A 17,965-nucleotide genomic window follows, 5' to 3' on the forward strand; every position below is an offset into this window, starting at 1 on the left:
TTTTTGAAACATGTAAAAAGAGATTAAACCCATCACATTTGCTATCTACATAAGAAAATGAAGGTTTTGGAGGTCATTTCTCTCATCATATGACTATTTTCAGTTTATCATTGTTTCAAATATGATAAAACTTCAACAACCTTGTGTTCGCAATTTTCATAATCATTATGCTCTTCAAAAGAACATTGAGAGTAAGTCATTTTGTGAGATTTTTTTTTTTTTAATTTGAAGGGGCAAGGGGTTTTGGATGCAAAAGTAGAAGCAAGAAAATTATTTCAAAGTGGCAAAGTCCAAAAGCAAAAAGTTCTCATGTCCTGCCACTTGGGAACAAAAGCTATGGGGCTATGGGACCAAATAATTATGTTGGTCACTAACAAGCCGGTTTGTCAACTTTCACCTTTGAAAACAAAACGATACAGAGGCTTATGATTTCCTCACAATACAAACAAAAGGAAGATAGGTAGGAATTTTGTTGAATGCAAATCAACTTTATAAATAAAAGGAGGAACAATATCACGAAGAATCTTAGGAGACAAAAGATTAAAGAAGATTCCAAAATTTTCGATTATCCACTCTATCAATCCCATCATAAGGGAAAATTCATAAATACATTTTTTTTCATTTGAAAGAAAATTAAGATAAATTGAGGTAGATAACTAGTGTCTATTTATGGGTTTGCCATTTTAGACTTTTAGTTTATGCTATATCGAACTTTCACAACGTAACGTCAAACACTCACAAATTAATATAAAAAAATTCGCAAGAGAACACAAGCTCAAATTTTTCGTAAAAAAGGAAAAAAAAAAAAAAAGTAGATGAGTGAGTTTTAAACACTTGTAGAATTTGCAGATGCTAAAGCGTGTATGGTGGGAACTGGTCCAAAACACTTGTTATTAGTACACAGACAAACAAGGCAAAGCCACTTGTATAGGTGAGAGAGACGACGACAGTTAGAGAGTAAAAAGGAAAAAGGTGACATTCAATGACGGCCATGAAAAATCGCAGACACCTTCATCTTCAACTGCACAAACCTCCTTCACTTTCAAAATAATAATCATTTTTCAGATTCAAAAACTAACAAGCTTTTGCCTCCACATTACCGCCATAACTCTCTCTCTCTCTCTGCACCAATTCAAGACGAACAAGGCCGATCTCTGTATCGTTCCAAATATGCATTTCGCAAAGCTCGATGATTCGCCAATGTTCCGCCAGCAGGTTTTCATTTTTTTTGTTTTCGGAGAATTGTTATTGTTATTGTTATTATTTCTCTGAATTATCAGTTTTAAATGTCATAGATGGATCTAGTGTTCGATTCCGAAAAAAGAGGAGCTCAAAATTTTTTGTTTCGGTAGCTGGACGTATTGTCACAGTTTACAAATTTTACATATTTTTCTAAGTTTATGGTTAACATGGTGTGGCATTTAGATGCTATCATAGTTTTCGCATAATGTAAATCGAGGACGTTTTTGCGCCGAATTTATTGTGGTTTCTTAGAAGGAAGAGTCACCTAAATTTTGAAAAAAGATGGTTTTTGGTGGTGTGGTAACACCTGCAGCCGTGAATATCTGTTTAAGAATTGGTAGTTCATGAATCAGAGAGTTGGCAGTTTGAGTTGGTAATGCAATCTTTATATTCTAATTCTATTTGAACTCGTGTAGTTGATGGTTCGTTACTTAAGATGAAGAATGGCAATACTTTTCTTCTCGGCATTTCTAGTTTCTTTTTATTTATATATTTTTTAATTCTCAGACTGTTAATATGCATTCCATATGTGCCGCTGTGTGTGTTTGCACGCTTGGACACTTTAGACACTTGAAGTTAGCTGCTTGATGTATTCTTTTCTGAAACAGTTACAGGGAATGGAAGATAGTGCAGAGGCATTGAGGGGAAGATGCTATAAGTTTTACAAAGGATGTCGAAAGTACACGTATGTTCACCTCTCTATCTCCTTATGCTTTCCATCTGACGAGAATGCTTCTCATAGATCAGGTTTTTTTGGCATTGTGTCTTTCTTTGTGACTTGGATATATTAAATTACTATGCTTTTTAGTATTTGATTCCATTATCATTTTTGTGAATAAATGTACTTCATTAAGAATAGAGTAAAGCTAAAAAATGAACATGGAAAACTAAACCCTCTTCATCTTCTAAGTGGTCAGAGGCTCCAAGAAGTTAAAACAAAAGTTGCCCCCGCCCACTCTCCCCCTTCCAACCAAAGAATTCTGTGGAGAGTAAATGGATCTTGTGGCGGTTGTTTTTGTGTTTGTACATTAATAGCCACTGCACAAACATAAAAAAATGTGGCATGATTGACAAGTTTATTCACAGCTTTGATTATTCTACCAGAACTATCAAAAGTTTAATAATGGACCATATATTTTTGAAAGATAATATATTTTTAATCCAATTTAATTTTCAGAGAAGGGCTTGGAGAAGGGTATGATGGGGAAATTGCTTTCATAACTGCTCTTGAAACTTTTGGGGGAGGGCACAATGATCCTCTTTTTGCAGCTTCGGGAGGTATGTCTTTGTATCTCTTTTTATTCCTTGGTTGTAAAAATAATATTTTCTCCCCTATGTTCTGCTTACTTGCAAGAGAATAATACGTCAGGATACCTATTGGTTGTGATCAAACTCAGTCTTGTGCTCATTATATTTAGGAAGTGAATAACGTTATGATCTCTTTGTTAGACAACCATTAGACCCAAAAAGCTTAAGCTTTTAGAGAATGAGCCAACAATGTATTTCAAGTTAACACCAAGATGTAGAGAAATATATAGGTGCCGCCCCATTCCACACCCTGCAAATCAACAAAGTAGTAGGGAATGAGGGTTGGAGGTTTTCAAACCTAGAACTTCCTACAAACTGAGTTCTGATACCATGTTAGACAACCACTAGACCCCAAAAGCTTAACTTGTTAGGAAATAGGCTAATAATGTATATCAAGCTAACAATCTTAACTCGAGGAGCCAAAGTTGAAGGAATTGTTGAACAACGTGTAATGTGTATCTTATACCTTTTGTAGACTGCTGCTGCTTGTTTGACTTTAATTTTTTAAATTTAGAACTCTGAAAAGCATAATTTATGGTTTCATACTTGTGTGTGTGTGTGTGTGTTTGTGTTTGTGAATTTGCTGTCAATACTCATAAATTCCACAATAATTTTCTCAGGCCATGTTATGACCAAATTCACAATTGCTTTAAGAGAAATTGCAACATACAAGGAAGTTTTACGAACACAGGTAGTAATTTTTTTTGGTGTGCTGAACAAAATCATAAATTGAATGATATTTGTCTGTACCATTCTTTATTGCAATCTTATTATTTTGTACATTTGTCTTTACCAGGTTATGCTTACTGATTTTTTAAGTTTATTGAACATAAGCCATGTTGTTTTTCATTATGAGTCTTTTGTGTAAGGGTAGGTTCGTAAGAGACAAATAACTTGACAGTTGTGCCTCCATTATGTAGCTTTGAGTGAGAAATGGGTCCTATCTTTGTGGACTTCATGTCCACATGTATGCATGTTAAAATGTAAAGTGTGTTCATTATCTAAGAGATGTTTTGAGTGACCAGTCATAATTTACCACATTTATCTACCTTTAGGGTCAGGTTAGGGGTGGCAACTTTCATCACGACAGGATAACCATATATTGAGTTATAGGGAACTGTTCTGATTGATTTTTCTGTGCTGAAGTTTCTCAATTTGTTCTCAGGTAGAGCACATGCTAAATGATAGGCTGCTGCACCTTGTCAATGAAGACCTCCCTGATGTCAAGGTACAATATTGGTCTGGTGAAGCATTTAAGTGTGCTTGTTTTATATATGAAGGCAATGCCCAAATACTGTCCTTGGTAGTTGTGTTTCTGTTTCAACAGTGTACTTTGCAAATTCACGAAGCTTTTCCCTTTACTTTCTCAATTTATTGGTTGTTTGAAAGTTTTCCCATGACATCCATAATGTTTCTAGTTTTAGGAATCAATATCATTTACTATATGACATAACTAAGATAGAGGTGCTATTCTCCAGTTACACCTGTAATCTCATGGTGGATAACTACTGCTTGAGGTGTCACAACAGAAAAAATGGACTAAAATGGTGAATTCTAATCATGTGCTTGAAGTTTTTATTTGAGACTATAATGGGAGTATGTATATTTGTGTACGCACAACACTTGCAACTGTTGCTTGGTCTTCACTTTTACATGGCATTGGTTTAATATTAACAACTGTATTGCCTTTCTTCCCTCTCATTGTCTAACAAATTCCTTTTTTCGCTAAAGTATCTTATTGATGCAGGAAGCCCGAAAGCGGTTTGACAAGGCCTCACTTATATATGATCAGGTGGTTTTCAGTTCTGAAAAATTCATACATCACATTGAAGTTTGCACAATATATTATTTTTCTTCATTGACAGATATTTTCTTGGAAAAATTTTCTATTTTTTTCTTCATTCAAAATATGATTTCTTGCGCAGCAACTGTATGTATTTTTGTTAGACTTGAATATTATTTATGGTGCCTTCTTGTTCTTTCAGAGTAGCAATATCTGCACCTTTTAGACTTTTTAGTGTCAGCCACTATGTATGTGCCTTTCTCATGCTAAGTAGTTTCCTTAGAAAGATTATTCAACAACTGTAGGAATCATTTCTTTATTAATCTGTTATTGTGAGATTTAATCTAATTGATAATAAAACAAGAGTGAGAGACTGACAATACTTATATTACGGATTGCCTTGAGTATGTTAATTTATGTATTTAGTATATCAACTGACTAATTGATAGATCTATACGGATACCATTTGAAATTTGGTTATCATTTTAGCAGATATATTTGCATATCAATAGGTATTGGAGACCCTATTTGTGGAGAAAAATGAAAAGGAAGAGGGGAAAAAAGAGAGTAATACTTCTTGCGAAAAAATGGCCAAACAATGGTCCCCTTGGGGGATCAAAAGACGTAATTTCTAGGTCATTTTTACCTCAGTAAATACTGAATTCTCAATGGATGTCATACGGGGCACCTAGAAATCCTATTGAAGTTACCATTTCTAAATTAAATTAAGAGCTTACTGGTAAAGACACTTTTCTGAACTAAACACTATTAAGCTCCACCATTTCTTCTGATTGTCACTTATAAGGTTAATGCCTATTCTGGGCCACAGGCACGCGAGAAGTTTAAGTCATTGAGGAAGAGCACTAGGATGGATATAGCTGCTAGTATAGAGGAGGTATATCCAAAATGGTTTATCTCTGAATTGAAGTACTGTTGTATAAGTTGAATTAAGATAGTTTGCCATGGGTGACCATTATCCTTTTAAATCTAATTTGGTAGAGAGACATTCCAGGAATTTAACAATGCGAGGTCCTCATTTGAGCAAGCCCGCTTCAACCTGGTAAGATAAGTTTCACAAAGATATTTTGGTTCAAATAAAGATATAATACAGAAGCAATTAGGCTTTCAATAATATAGTGTACCTCTGTATCCAGGTTTCTGCTCTCTCCGAAATTGAGGCCAGAACGAGATATGAGTTTCTGGAAGCTGTTAGTGGGGTGATGGATGCTCATCTTCGTTATTTCAAACAGGTATTGACACAACCATATGTTGATTTCTGCAAAGCGAAACCATGGATATACACTGCTTCTGATATTCACCCCCCTCCCCCCCACCCCCTCTTGCAGGGATATGAGCTCCTGCACACAATGGAACCATATATTGTTCAGGTTTGTGAATATAAACTTTCTTTATAACTTGCAGTGAACGGTTCATTTCCTTGATTGTCTGGCGTTTGATTCAGTATATAATGTACTCCCATTCTTTTGACATAGTATGTAACTGGGAGACCAGTCCCCCACAATTTAGATCTAAGAAAAAAGACATGCGTTCAACCAGGCTTCTATTTGTATCTGCCATCCTCCTTTATTTAAGATATTTTTAAATTATGCCTTGCATTTTTTTCCTTCCGATGTGAATTCAAAATCAAAATCAAAATTTGAGGTGGTATGATGTTTACCTTTTTCTGGAAGAGCATTAGATATAGAATTTTCCCCTGGTCATGCAAACGAATGGAAAGTAACCGCTTGAGTTTTTGCTTAACCTGCACTGCCAATCAGCTGATTCTTATAGAATTTAACTATCAAATCATTTAACCTCTTCTTTTCTGAGACTAATTTTTCTTTCAGATATAGAAATTAAGTTTAACTTAAGAGTTGGTCTCTCAACAATGCTGTAAGCTACCTTCCTTAATGCTTGAGAGTTTGCTATTTTCTGGCCAAAGGTCGCCCTATCAAGGCTAGCAACTCTACTTGTCCTTTTCCCTTGATATTTTTCCATAAGAGGATGGGTATCATCACATATTTGGCAAGCAGCATCAATGATCTTGTTGGAGACTTTATGGTTTCCCTGTCAAATTAATCTCTCTTAAGTGTTAATTTGTAAGAGTTTAGTTCTTTTTTGTTACAGGTTTTGGATTATGCACAACAGACAAGAGAAAGTTCCAACCAGGAGCAGATATCTCTCAATGAAAGGATACTAGAGTACAGAAGGCAGGTTGATCAAGGAAGTAGGCAGTTCTTGAGTGGCGTCCATGATTCTCCTAATGGAGATGGTATGCAGCCTTTCACTAGGAAATCTCATAAAGTGATAGAGGAGGTGATGCAATCTGCTGCAAACGGGAAGGTACTTGCAATTGCAGATATGATCTTCCCTTTCCTTTTGCATGACTTTCTACTGAAACCAGGCTCTATATATTTCAGATTCTTTAGTTTTCATTGCAGTTACGAGAACGTGGAGTGTTGTTATAATTTTCCAATGTGGGACAACACTCCACATTCCCACAATAGTTTTAAGTTGCATCCCTATAAATATGAGTACATTTTCAGGTACAAACCATTCGGCAAGGATATCTCTCAAAGCGTTCCTCCAATTTGAGAGGTGACTGGAAAAGAAGGTATTTCATTCTTGATAGTCGAGGAATGCTGTACTACTATCGCAAACCGTGGAGTCGGCCATCTGTAAGTCATTAGCTGGAGGATAAGTTGTAAAGCTTATTCTATATGTCTCTCCCACTGCTTACTTGATGTTAATTATATTGTTTCAGTCTGGGTGTCAATCTTCTCCACAGAAGAATAATTCTTCTGAAAATGGCTCTGGGATTTTGAGCCGATGGCTTTCATCTCACTACCATGGTGGAGTACATGATGAAAAATCTGTTGCACGTCACACTGTGAACTTGCTGACATCAACAATAAAGGTTGATGCAGACCAGACAGACTTAAGATTCTGCTTCAGGATTATATCACCTACAAAAATCTACACTTTGCAGGTATTTTTCTCAAAATTTTGCTTGGATGTGATATGCGGGTTTATTAGTGAATTTAGTGATTGTAAGGCTAACCTTGCTTTTCTTGAACACACCAAACACAAAGCAGTAGATTCTTAACTTTGTTGGTGATGTAGGCAGAAAATGCAATCGACCAAATGGACTGGATTGAGAAAATCACTGGAGTGATTGCTTCATTATTGAGCTTCCAGGCACCTGAGAGGGTAATTGTTAAGTATGTGCATTCTTAAAAATATGCAACCTTTTATTTCCATAGTTGTTGTAATGGTTATAATCAATTATTTGGCAGCGTCTCTCTACTAGTCCTACGGGAAGCGACTATCATTTCTCTGGAAGCGAGAATAATTTATTAGAAAGTTCTGGTATTGATCAGACATCTATTCAGGAACGTTCACTTAAGAACCCTACTATTAATTATTGGCGAAACTCTAAAAGTTTGCAACCGCATAAGTCCAGTATGAAAAGTGAGAAGCCAATGGACATACTGAGAAGAGTATGTGGTAACGACAAATGTGCTGATTGTGGTGCACCTGAACCAGATTGGGCATCCTTGAACCTTGGCATTCTTATTTGCATTGAATGTTCTGGTGTTCATCGTAATCTTGGTGTACATGTATCAAAGGCAAGTTTCTAGTTTCAGATCTATATTATATAATGGTTATCGCTGTGTTAGTTTATTAACTGAAAGCTTGAGGCAGGAAATTTGGACCTTTTTATGTTTGATTGCGAGGCCAAACTACAAGCATAAAATTGTAATTGACCATCTTGTGAAATTTGTAGTCAGCAAGAAATGTTTCAATGTTCAAATTTCAGTTTTAAAAGATTTGTTCATAAGTCAGACCAAGAAAAAAAATACTCTGATCCCTTTGAGAGATGCTAGCAAATGTTTGTTTTCATGATAATGAGCTTTTTGAGAGACTTTGTTAATTAATCAACTGGTTTGTAAAGAGCTGAGCTGAACATTTTTTTTTTTTTCTCAAATTAACTAAATGATAGGATGATTTTGTTTTTTCTTCTTTTTGTGTATTAGTTACATGGATATTATGGAACTAATTCTTCCTCGCGTATTTGTATGGGGTGCATGTCTTAGACATGAGTCAGGATCTGACAATGTACTCACCTGTGAGTATGTGCCTTAGTTATATCAAGTCCCAATGCATTTTTCTTCAGCCAAATCAAGTTGCAAGCACTGCACAGTCACTTGGTTCTTTTGCATTCTACTTTCCTCCTGAGGCATTTTGGTTCATGCTGAAATTTAAGTGACCTACTAATTGAAGACAAATGGAACTTTAAGTGATAATTATAAAAAGAAAAATGCTTTCTTCATTTTAGTTCTCCTTGTGCATTTTTTATAATAATTTTGTTCTCCCATTGTGCCTTACCAAGTTTGTTTCAGTCATCTAAGGTTGAAAACGAAACCAACTTAAGAGCTATGCAACATTTTGTTTCAACTCAGAAAATCTGTATTCAAACAATTGGGCAATTGAGATGGTAATAATCGAATTTACATAATCTCTATACAAGCATTTGTATGCTTATTCTAATGAAATAGATAAGAGATAAGAGCAGGTGTATAAGCTTTTCCAATTCAGATTTGTAGGTGTGCTAGGTGCTAACCAAAAGCGTCCAGAGCAGGTATATTAAAAAGGTTGTCTTACTTTATAATTGTGTCAGGATTGTGTACTTTATGTCTATCTACAATAGTGCTAGCATAGTAGTATGCTTTCGTCAATTTTCTCATTGAGGCAATTCTTTTGTATAACCTTTAATGCAGGTTAGGTCACTGACACTTGATGTGAAAGTATGGGAACCTTCTGTCATAACCTTGTTTCAATCATTGGGCAATGCTTTTGTAAACTCAATTTGGGAGGAGATGTTGCATTCAAGAAGTACTTTGCAGGCTGATGACATGCCTAAGGGGTAACTAAGAGATGCATAATTTTATATGATTGAAATTAATACTCATGTTGTGCTAATAACTTGTCAGTTGGTGTGATGTAGCTTTTCCAAGTCTGATAGAAATGAACCACTTCTTATGATAAAGCCCTGTCAAGATGATCTTATTGCGGTAAAGGAGAGGTTTATTGTTGCAAAGGTATTCTTCCATATAATTTTCTTACTCCCTTTGGGCATTTCCTATTATAATTTCCCATTCTTAATGGAGTTGATGCTGATGGAGATAGGAGAGTGTTTTTTTCTTCTTGATTAGAAATAATAGCACAAATGGAAATGATATGCACAGGGAGAAAGAAATTTTGAGGGAAATTAAAAAAAAAAACCCTACTTACAAAGAGCCTTTACATCAAATTTCTTGGGACCTGAGGAAATAAAAATATGAAAAAGTACAGTAGCCAGCTCCCTTGAGCTGCTAGACCATCGGTGGTCCAATGCAAGGAATAGGCCCCATGGAGCCTGTACCTGGCTGCTTCCCGAGGCAAGGGCTCTGAGCCCCTGTAAAGGCTGTGCTGCTCTTTTGGCATCCATTTGAAAGGTTCTATGGGATAGTTTCGTAATTTATGCATTTCATACACGACCTTTATATGCATGTTCATCTGGCCTTCTATAATCTGCTCTGCTGTTAATGTGTTAATTTCATGATTATGTCACTCTATAGAATTTCTTTTATTGGTAGCAAAAATTTCAATGGTAATAAGCATGATAGGATTTGTTGTTTGGGACCTAGAACTGAGATGTCCCTCTAATTTCAGTATGCAGAAAAACTATTTGTTCGCCGTACAAAGAACAATTGGAAGCTCCGCTCAATGGAGCAACACTTGTGGCAAAGTGTCCGTGCTAATGACAAGAAAGGAGTTTACCGCTATATTATCAGCTTTGAAGCAGATGTCAATGGTATATGTGGGCAAGCATTACGTGGTATGCCCTTAAAATCTGGAAATGTAGTGCAGTTGGATGAGCGGAAATGAATTGATCAGAATTTGGTTGCTTTGCAGATAGTTCTATAGACAAGCCTTCATCAAGTCAATTAAATTCATCAAACAAAAGTGAAGATCAGCTCATAGAGGACATCCCCAAGGGCTGTTCCCATCTTCACCTAGCCTGCCAAACTGCTGATATTGGCATGGTAGAGCTACTTTTACAGTATGGTGCAAACATAAATGCCACAGATTTAAAAGGTCAAACACCACTGCATTATTGCGTTATCGGAGGGAAAACTGCTATTGCAAAGATGCTTCTTATGAGGTAACCTTTTGTTTGTGCATTTGGTCTACTTCCCCCATCCACCCACCCACACACACACACAAACATATTTATGTCAGTAGTATGTTTAATTTTTAGTGGAATTGGAAGCTTTTCAGTCGTTGTTGATTATTAGCATGTTTAATTTCTATGTACACGTTTGGCTTGCCATTCCATGACTGAAATTTCATCTTCCCTGCAATTGACTTTTTGAGACTAGCTTGTCCCTAGTAACAAGATCTTTAGACTAGCTTTTCCCACAGTATATATGTCAATAATATTGTTGATGGGCTATTAGAAAACCATGGCCTGGTGGGTTATCATGTTTGAAATCTGTTTTATATCATTTTAGTTTTTCACCCATTTGGTTGATATTCATTCACATCCTGTTTGTCTATGATGTTTATCTCTTTCCATAATTGTAAAAGGCCTCTCATGTTGTTCTATCTATTCAATTTCAGGGGAGCTGATCCTCAAGCCACTGACAGAGAAGGTAAAACACCATCTAAGCTTGTATCAGAATCAACCTCCAATGACAATGGGATGCTTGCTCTTTTAACAAACTCAACAGATGATGGTTTCAAATTGAAGGGGAGATAATTTTTTACCGTATTTAAGAATACAAGAACAGACTGAAAATATGGAAACTAATTTTCCTAAATGTACATCAGTATAGTTTTGTGGGTGGAGGTAAATATAGGCAATTTGATTTGCTTTGCTTTGTATCTTTCTATGTACTTTTTTCTTTCAATTTGATTTGTTTTCTTGTATAGAATTTTAGGCCATTAGCAAATTGTTTTGTTGGTGTATGTAGATCAGTTTAGTTTTGTGGGTTGAGGTAAATGGAGGCACTTTGACTTACTTTTTAACTATTAATTTACTTTTGACTTACTTTTTCGCGGTATCTGATTTCTTCTCCCTATAGAATTTTAGGTCATTAGCAAGTTATGTTGCTGGTGTATATAAGATTACAGATGCTTTCCTTGCGGAAAGAAGCTTCGTTTAAACCATGACGTGCAGATAAAATGCAAATGTAACATAAATCTGTCCATATGGCGAATCTAATTTAGTTTATTTTCTTGGTTCTTTTTAAGGGACTCACTATAACTTGCTTGTAAAAGTCATGAGGAAAGATGTGGATTGATTATTGAATTAGTAGTGATTAGGTCGTCTATGAACATAAAGGACATATTTTGAAATAATTTTAAAAAATTATTGAAAATTCTATTAATAAATCTTTCTGTAACATCTTATTTTCATTATTGAATTTAACATAAGCATTACAGGTTGAAAACTGTCACAAAATGTAGACCATGCGAAATCAGACAATTTTAACGGATGACTATTTCAATTTTACTAAACACCATCTGCCCTAGTCCGTAGTCAATTCCGCATACATTCTATAAAATACAAGATCGCTTGCTACATTATAACAGCAACTATTAGGACTTGGGAGGCATAACCTATGTCCTATGAGGTTCTAAGCAAATGAGCATTTCTTGCAGAGTTGTTGAACCATGGAAATATCAGCCAGCAAGCCAGCAAATTCACCCTAACCATGGAAAGGGCCTAAACCAAGAGGTTTCTCTCACAAGCAAAACTGCTACTGACTCAGCCACATTCGTTTAGATATGTTAACTGCACCATCACCTCTTGACATTGCTACCTGCTCTTGCTTTATCACCCATCTTCATCATTGGAATCACCGCATTCAATAAGACCACCTTGCATCCTCCCTGTTGTCCCTTCCCCATCCTCTTTGCATGGATGCCTGTTTCAAACCAAAAAGCAGTTGCATCAAATTTTCAGAAGAGGAAAACACTACATGAAAACAAACTTTTCCAAGCCAATCTGTAGTAAAATTCACAAACTTCCAGTTTATATATCACAGAAACATTCATCGGGAGCGAATTTTTGTAGATATGATATCATTTAGATCTCTTCAAACCATATCCCTCCATCTGCACCCAAGAAAAATCCCTCCATCAGGGCTAACCTTTCCTGGTGAATCAATTCAATCAGTTATACATTATAACTACTAAGAGATGTATACTAAGGGAATGACTTATTCAAATGATTCTCATTCTTGAGCATTCCACCAATGTTCTATTACAAGAAAGAAAAAAAGTTTAATATGGACATCTCATATAACTAGCAAAGTAACCATGTCCAACTAAATTATATTTAAATATACATTTTCTATGTAATGAGATTAATCTATCACTCTGTGAGTCTGTACAACACTGTATCTTAGGGCACATTATCATTTAGCAGAGACTAAAGTTATTCTTTTCTTTTTTCATGTAGCTTGGCAAATATTTAAAAAATGTTGTTTCTTAATGATATCAAGTGGAAGTTTACCTTTCTAAGCTCTGTATCAACCACTTATCTTAAGGAGTACACAATCACTGGTTCGAGATGGGGAAGCTGCACATTGCAAAAACAGAGCTTTTCCACCACCACAACTTGCTAAGCCCACCCTGCTTGGGCCAGCATTTGTATTTGGTTCATGGAGCCATAAATAGAAGAGAACCAGAAATTCCACCTTAATCAACTAGACTTGTGCCTGATAAGAAACTCCCAATGTTCCTTGCTTCAGGATATTCTCAGAGCAAGCCTCATTTTGGTCTTCATTAATTAAGTCACTTAAACTAGTGGACTCTGAAACCCATCCAAACCTGAGCATGCTCTCCAGAATCCTTTCTGCTTTCTCCGCATTCCCTGCTTTGTAAAATCCACGAACTAATGTGCTACATGTAGCAAGACTGAGCACAATACCTTGTTCTCCCATTTCATCAAGTGATTTCATCACTTCAGAAAATCCTTCCCTTTGGAATAGTGCATCTACCGCATTACTGTTCAAGATTGCACCATTGACCAAAATTTGATCCACCAGCTTTAAAGATTTTACCAAATCACCTTCTTTGCAATAAGCATCAACCATCATACCATAGGATACTTCATCAGGCTTTAGTCCCCTTGTCACCATCTCCTCAAAAAGAGCAAACATCTTACATCTGCTTCCTGTGCTGTTGTAGCCGTGTAAAAGTGAAGTGTAGGTTAAAATATTTGGCGACAGATTCCTTTTCTGCATTTCAAGAAAGAGCTCTTCTGATTCCCTCATCAATCCCCCTTTGCATAGAGAATCAATCAGAATTGTGTAGGTCACATGATTTGGTGTCACATGCTTATCGACCATATCTTCAACCAACTGGTTAGCTTCCATCACCCTCCCCAATTTGCAGAGTCCATCAATCAAGGCATTGAAAGAAGAAGTGGCAGCAAAGCCCTTCTCCACCATATCATGAAACAAAGACAGGGCCTTCTCCGAATCACCTGCCTTGCAACACCCATCAATGAGGATGCAGTAGATGAAACTATCAGTAGGAATCCTATGCAATCGCATCTCATCTAATAATTGAAATGCCTCAGTCAATTTTCCAGATTTGCTATATCCGTCCATCATTGTAGCACAAGTCACAGCGTTAGGAGTCAAACCCTTTCCTGAGATTCCATCAAACAGTTCTCTGGCTCTATCAATGTCACCTGACTTGCACAATCCATTAATCAAGGCATTATAAGTAACAATGTTTGGATCAATGCCTCTCTGACGCATCTGTTCAAGAAGTTGGAAAGCCTTCTCTACATTTCCCTGCTTACAAAAGCCAGATATGAGAGAGCTGTAAGTAAAAACATCTGGAACCAGATCCCTCTCAAGGAGCTCAGAGAAAACCTCCATTGCTTCTTCGATTTTTCCATTCCTGGAGAGACCATGAATGATGACACTGTAAGTTTTGATGTCTGGGAGCACCCCTCGTCCAAGCATACGTCTAAATGTTGAAAAGGCTTCCACTAAGTTACCCCCTTTGCAGTGTCCTTCAATCAGGGCTGTATAGATAACATCATTAGGAGCTATACCACAACCTAGCATCTCCTCAAAATACCTATTTGCAAGTTGCATTTCCCCCTCCTTACAGTATCCGTGAATAAAAGCCCCATAAGTATATGCATTAGGCCTTAATCCTCTCTCAACCATTTCCATGAAGTAAGTCCTAGCTTCGTCCATTTTTCTGGCTTTGCTCAGGCCAATTATAAGGGAATTGTAGCAAAAGACGTCAGGCGTGACCCCTTTTTCACTCATTCCTTTTAATAATTTTATTGCCTCTTCAAATTTTCTTTCCTGGACATGACCTCTAATTACATTCGTGTAGATAACAACACCTGGTTTCAAACCCACAGTAATCATTTCATTCAAAACATTATTAGCCCTTTGCAGATCACCACACCGGATTAGGCCATTGATTATCACTCCATAAGTGAAGTCATTGGGTGCCAAGTTCCCCTTCTTCATCTCATTAAGTAATTCACAAACCTTTACCATATTTTGCTTCCGACAATACGCATCAATCAAAAAGTTATATGTCTGAGTGTTAGGTTTAATGCCCATAGCATTCATCTCATTGAGGAGAGCTTCTGCCTTCTCCATTGCACCAATTCTACAGATCCCAGCAAGGATCACATTATACGTGGAATCACACAACTTAAATCCTCGAGCAACCACCTCGTCCTTGATCTTCAAGGCCTCTTCCATCTTACCTTCTTTCATGAGCCCATCAATCAAAGCAACATAGTAGCTGTGGTCAGGATTCAAACCTATATCATACATGTCTTTCAATATCAATTTTGCTTCTTCCGATCTCTTCTGTTTGCACAACCCATCAAGAAGTGCCGAATAAGTATACCTATCTGGGACCAATCCCTTCTCGACCATAGACTTCTTTACCTCAAAGGCTTGATCAACAGCCCCAGTTCTACACAACCCACCAATCACCACATTGTAGGTACTTACATTTGGACTGCAGCGCTTCTCCTCCATCTGAAAGAGGGCCCTCTTACCCAGCTCAGCATTCCCGGCCTTACAATGTGCATTGATCACATTGGTATAAGTGTAAAAATCAGGGTTTATCTTAGCCTCTAACATCCCATTATACACCTTCCAGAACAGCTCCATCCTATTACATTTCAACAAGTCGTTCAACAGAGAATTGCAGCAGTCCAATCTTGGCAAAATCCCAACACGCATAACAGTCAAAAACACATCAGCAGCCTCATTCAAGCAACCCACCATCTTAAAAACATTAATTAAAATCTCAAAAACCACTCCATCTGACTCATCACACTTTTTAAAACACCTGACAAGAGAATCCAAAACTTCCAAAGGCGGCTTACGGGTCTTAACCATTCTCTCTAATAGACCATGAACTTGCCCATACAGCTTGGAATTGCATAAAACAACAGCAAGAATCGAAAAAGAATGCAATTTTTGGGGAACACCCATCTGGGTATCAGACCAGTTAAAGAAACTGAGAAGGCGTTTGGGGTCACCAACCTGTTGGTTTTGTTGAAGAACAGCTCGGACCACATGAGGGTTTAGCTTCTTGAAAAGGTCAGAGGAGTCCAAAACGTAGTGCCAGTCGCTTTGTTTGAGAATGGTAGAGATTTCTCTCGCTGTGTCCTCGTCCTGTTTCCAGGTCTCTGACTGTGAGGTGCAATATTTCATGGAAATCACAAGTGCTTTTGCAATAGCAGTTCGATTGTTTAGCTGAAATGCAAGGAAGTTTCTATGTGAAACTAAACCCATTTTATTCTCGAATGCCTAATGGTGATTTTGGTGAGCTTACTAAGCTATGGAAGTGCAGGCATCAGAGAAATGCAAAGACAGAGGACGATGCAGCAATGGTGCTGATGTTGGGCTGGACTAGTTTGAACGTTAGCCCACAATTTTCTTAATTGAACCGGCTTCTAGATGTACCCGACCATTTTCTTTCCCTACCCATCAAATTTTTTCTCCTAAATATTCCATTTCTACCCTCAAATATAAAAAGAAGGCTCAATTACAATTTACTCCTACGAACTATAGGGGTGATTTCAAGATGGTCCATAAACAAAAAAATATTTCAAGCGCGTCCACCAGCTTTCATAAATTATGCAACGTTAGTGTTTCCGTCCAATTTTTCATTAAATGCTTACGTGTCTTTGCTGACTGGATTTTTTAATGACATGGAGTGCCATGTGGAAAACAAAATAATAAAAAATTACAAAACTTGAAAAAATCTGATTTCCTTTTCCTCTCTCCTCTTTCATCTCTCTCTCTCTCTCCCCTTCCCCCACCCAGCCCCGGCGACCCTCCCCTTCCCCCCACCCAGCCTCCCGCAGCCACCCTCTCCCCCTCAGCCCCAGCCTCACCCCGCCCTTCTCCTCTCTCTTTTCTTTCTCTATTCTCTCTCTCTTTACTCTCTTCGGCCACCCCACCCTCACCACAGCCCCTCTTGACCCACCACCCTCCCCTCCCTCTCACTGACCTTCTGCACCGGCCCACCACCACACCCGTCCACCGACCCACCTCCCCCCTCCACCCAGCCCCAGCCCCGGCGACCTTCCCCCTCCCGGTCGCAAATCTAGCTTCGTCTTCTTCCTTTGATTATGGTTGGTTTTTGAATTATCACAGTACGTTAGTTGAATTGGATCTGGAAATCTAACTTCACCATCAATTCATGGTCTGTTGGATTATGATGGGCTTTTTAGTTGGATTTTTTATTTTTTGTCTGCGGATCCAATACAATGGATTTTTTACTTGAATATTTTGTCTTTTTTCTTGCTAGGCTAGCTCGAAAGCAGGGGCTGCATAGGGGTGCGCGGCTACTATTGGCCTAGCTGGGTGGGATTGGGGGAGGGGGCTGGGTGGGGCTGGTTTGATGCAAGATGGGGGAGAGGGAAAGGGCTGGGTCGGGGAAGGGGCTGGGGGCTGGGTGGAGGGGGGAGGTGGGTCGGTGGGTCGGTGGACGGGTGTGGTGGTGGGCTGGTACAGAAGGTCAGTGAGAGGGAAGGGAGGGTGGTGGGTCAGGAGGGGCTGTGGTGAGGGTGGGGTGGCCGAAGAGAGTGAAGAGAGAAAGAAAAGAGAGAGGAGAGGGGCGGGGTGAGGCTGGGGCTGGGGGGGAGAGGGTGGCTGCGGGAGGCTGGGTGGGGGAAGGAGAGAGAGAGAGAGAGAGAGAGAGAGAGATGAAGGAGGAGAGAGGAAAAGGAAATCAGATTTTTTCAAGTTTTGTAATTTTTTATTATTTTGTTTTCCACATGGCATCCACATGGCACTCCATGTCATTAAAAAATCCAGTCAGCAAAGACACATAAGCATTTAACGAAAAATTTGACGGAAACACTAACGGTGCATAATTTATGAAAGCTGGTGGACGCGCTTGAAAGATTTTTTTGTTTGAGGACCATCTTGAAATCACCCCTATAGTTCGTAAGGGTAAATTGTAATTGAGCCTAAAAAGAACCCAAAAGGACCCACCCAATACCACCCTTCCCTCCTCCCTCCAATCCACTCACCCCGTCAGCCAGCCCCCACTACCAGATGACATATTTGA

General features: G+C 38.1%; 2 protein-coding genes across 6 annotated transcripts; one reads left to right on the forward strand and one right to left on the reverse strand.

Moving 5' to 3' along the window:
- Positions 1-882: 882 nt before the first annotated feature.
- LOC147274463 (ADP-ribosylation factor GTPase-activating protein AGD1-like) lies at positions 883-11,380 on the forward strand. Of its 2 annotated transcripts, none has more exons than XM_086256034.1 (20): positions 883-1,215; positions 1,851-1,927; positions 2,420-2,520; positions 3,171-3,241; positions 3,716-3,778; positions 4,298-4,342; positions 5,163-5,228; positions 5,346-5,393; positions 5,488-5,583; positions 5,680-5,721; positions 6,461-6,676; positions 6,880-7,011; positions 7,098-7,322; positions 7,457-7,543; positions 7,630-7,962; positions 9,115-9,260; positions 9,342-9,435; positions 10,049-10,214; positions 10,292-10,541; positions 11,000-11,380. In XM_086256034.1, exons 1-20 carry the CDS (start codon positions 1,171-1,173, stop codon positions 11,136-11,138), a joined length of 2,442 nt encoding a protein of 813 aa, XP_086112160.1. In that variant the 5' UTR covers positions 883-1,170; the 3' UTR covers positions 11,139-11,380. The 2 variants fall into 2 exon arrangements, with proteins under 2 accessions (XP_086112160.1, XP_086112161.1); XM_086256035.1 differs by having other exon boundaries at positions 10,049-10,190.
- A 502-nt stretch (positions 11,381-11,882) lies between these two features.
- Positions 11,883-16,255, reverse strand: LOC147274464 (Pentatricopeptide repeat (PPR) superfamily protein). Of its 4 annotated transcripts, XM_086257548.1 has the most exons (3): positions 12,900-16,255; positions 12,410-12,499; positions 11,883-12,309 (listed from the first exon to the last, which is right to left on the reverse strand). In XM_086257548.1, the coding sequence occupies exon 1, from the start codon at positions 16,177-16,179 to the stop codon at positions 13,093-13,095; it is 3,087 nt and encodes a 1,028-aa protein (XP_086113674.1). In that variant the 5' UTR covers positions 16,180-16,255; the 3' UTR covers positions 11,883-12,309; positions 12,410-12,499; positions 12,900-13,092. The 4 variants fall into 4 exon arrangements, with proteins under 4 accessions (XP_086113674.1, XP_086113671.1, XP_086113672.1 ...); XM_086257545.1 differs by lacking the exon at positions 12,410-12,499; XM_086257546.1 differs by having other exon boundaries at positions 11,883-12,499.
- Positions 16,256-17,965: the final 1,710 nt, after the last annotated feature.

This window comes from Dryas octopetala, chromosome 9 (assembly GCF_963921425.1).
Source record: "Dryas octopetala chromosome 9, drDryOcto1.1, whole genome shotgun sequence".
In the NCBI taxonomy this organism is placed as follows: domain Eukaryota; kingdom Viridiplantae; phylum Streptophyta; class Magnoliopsida; order Rosales; family Rosaceae; genus Dryas; species Dryas octopetala.

Bases quoted from the DNA above. Each gene is read 5' to 3' on its own strand.
- LOC147274463 (XM_086256034.1), top strand. From the start codon at position 1,171: ATGCATTTCGCAAAGCTCGATGATTCGCCAATGTTCCGCCAGCAG. The intron at 1,216-1,850 runs GTTTTCATTTTT...TTTCTGAAACAG, and splicing joins CGCCAATGTTCCGCCAGCAG to TTACAGGGAATGGAAGATAG. The intron at 7,323-7,456 runs GTATTTTTCTCA...TTGGTGATGTAG, and splicing joins CAAAAATCTACACTTTGCAG to GCAGAAAATGCAATCGACCA.
- LOC147274464 (XM_086257545.1), bottom strand. From the start codon at position 16,179: ATGGGTTTAGTTTCACATAGAAACTTCCTTGCATTTCAGCTAAACAAT.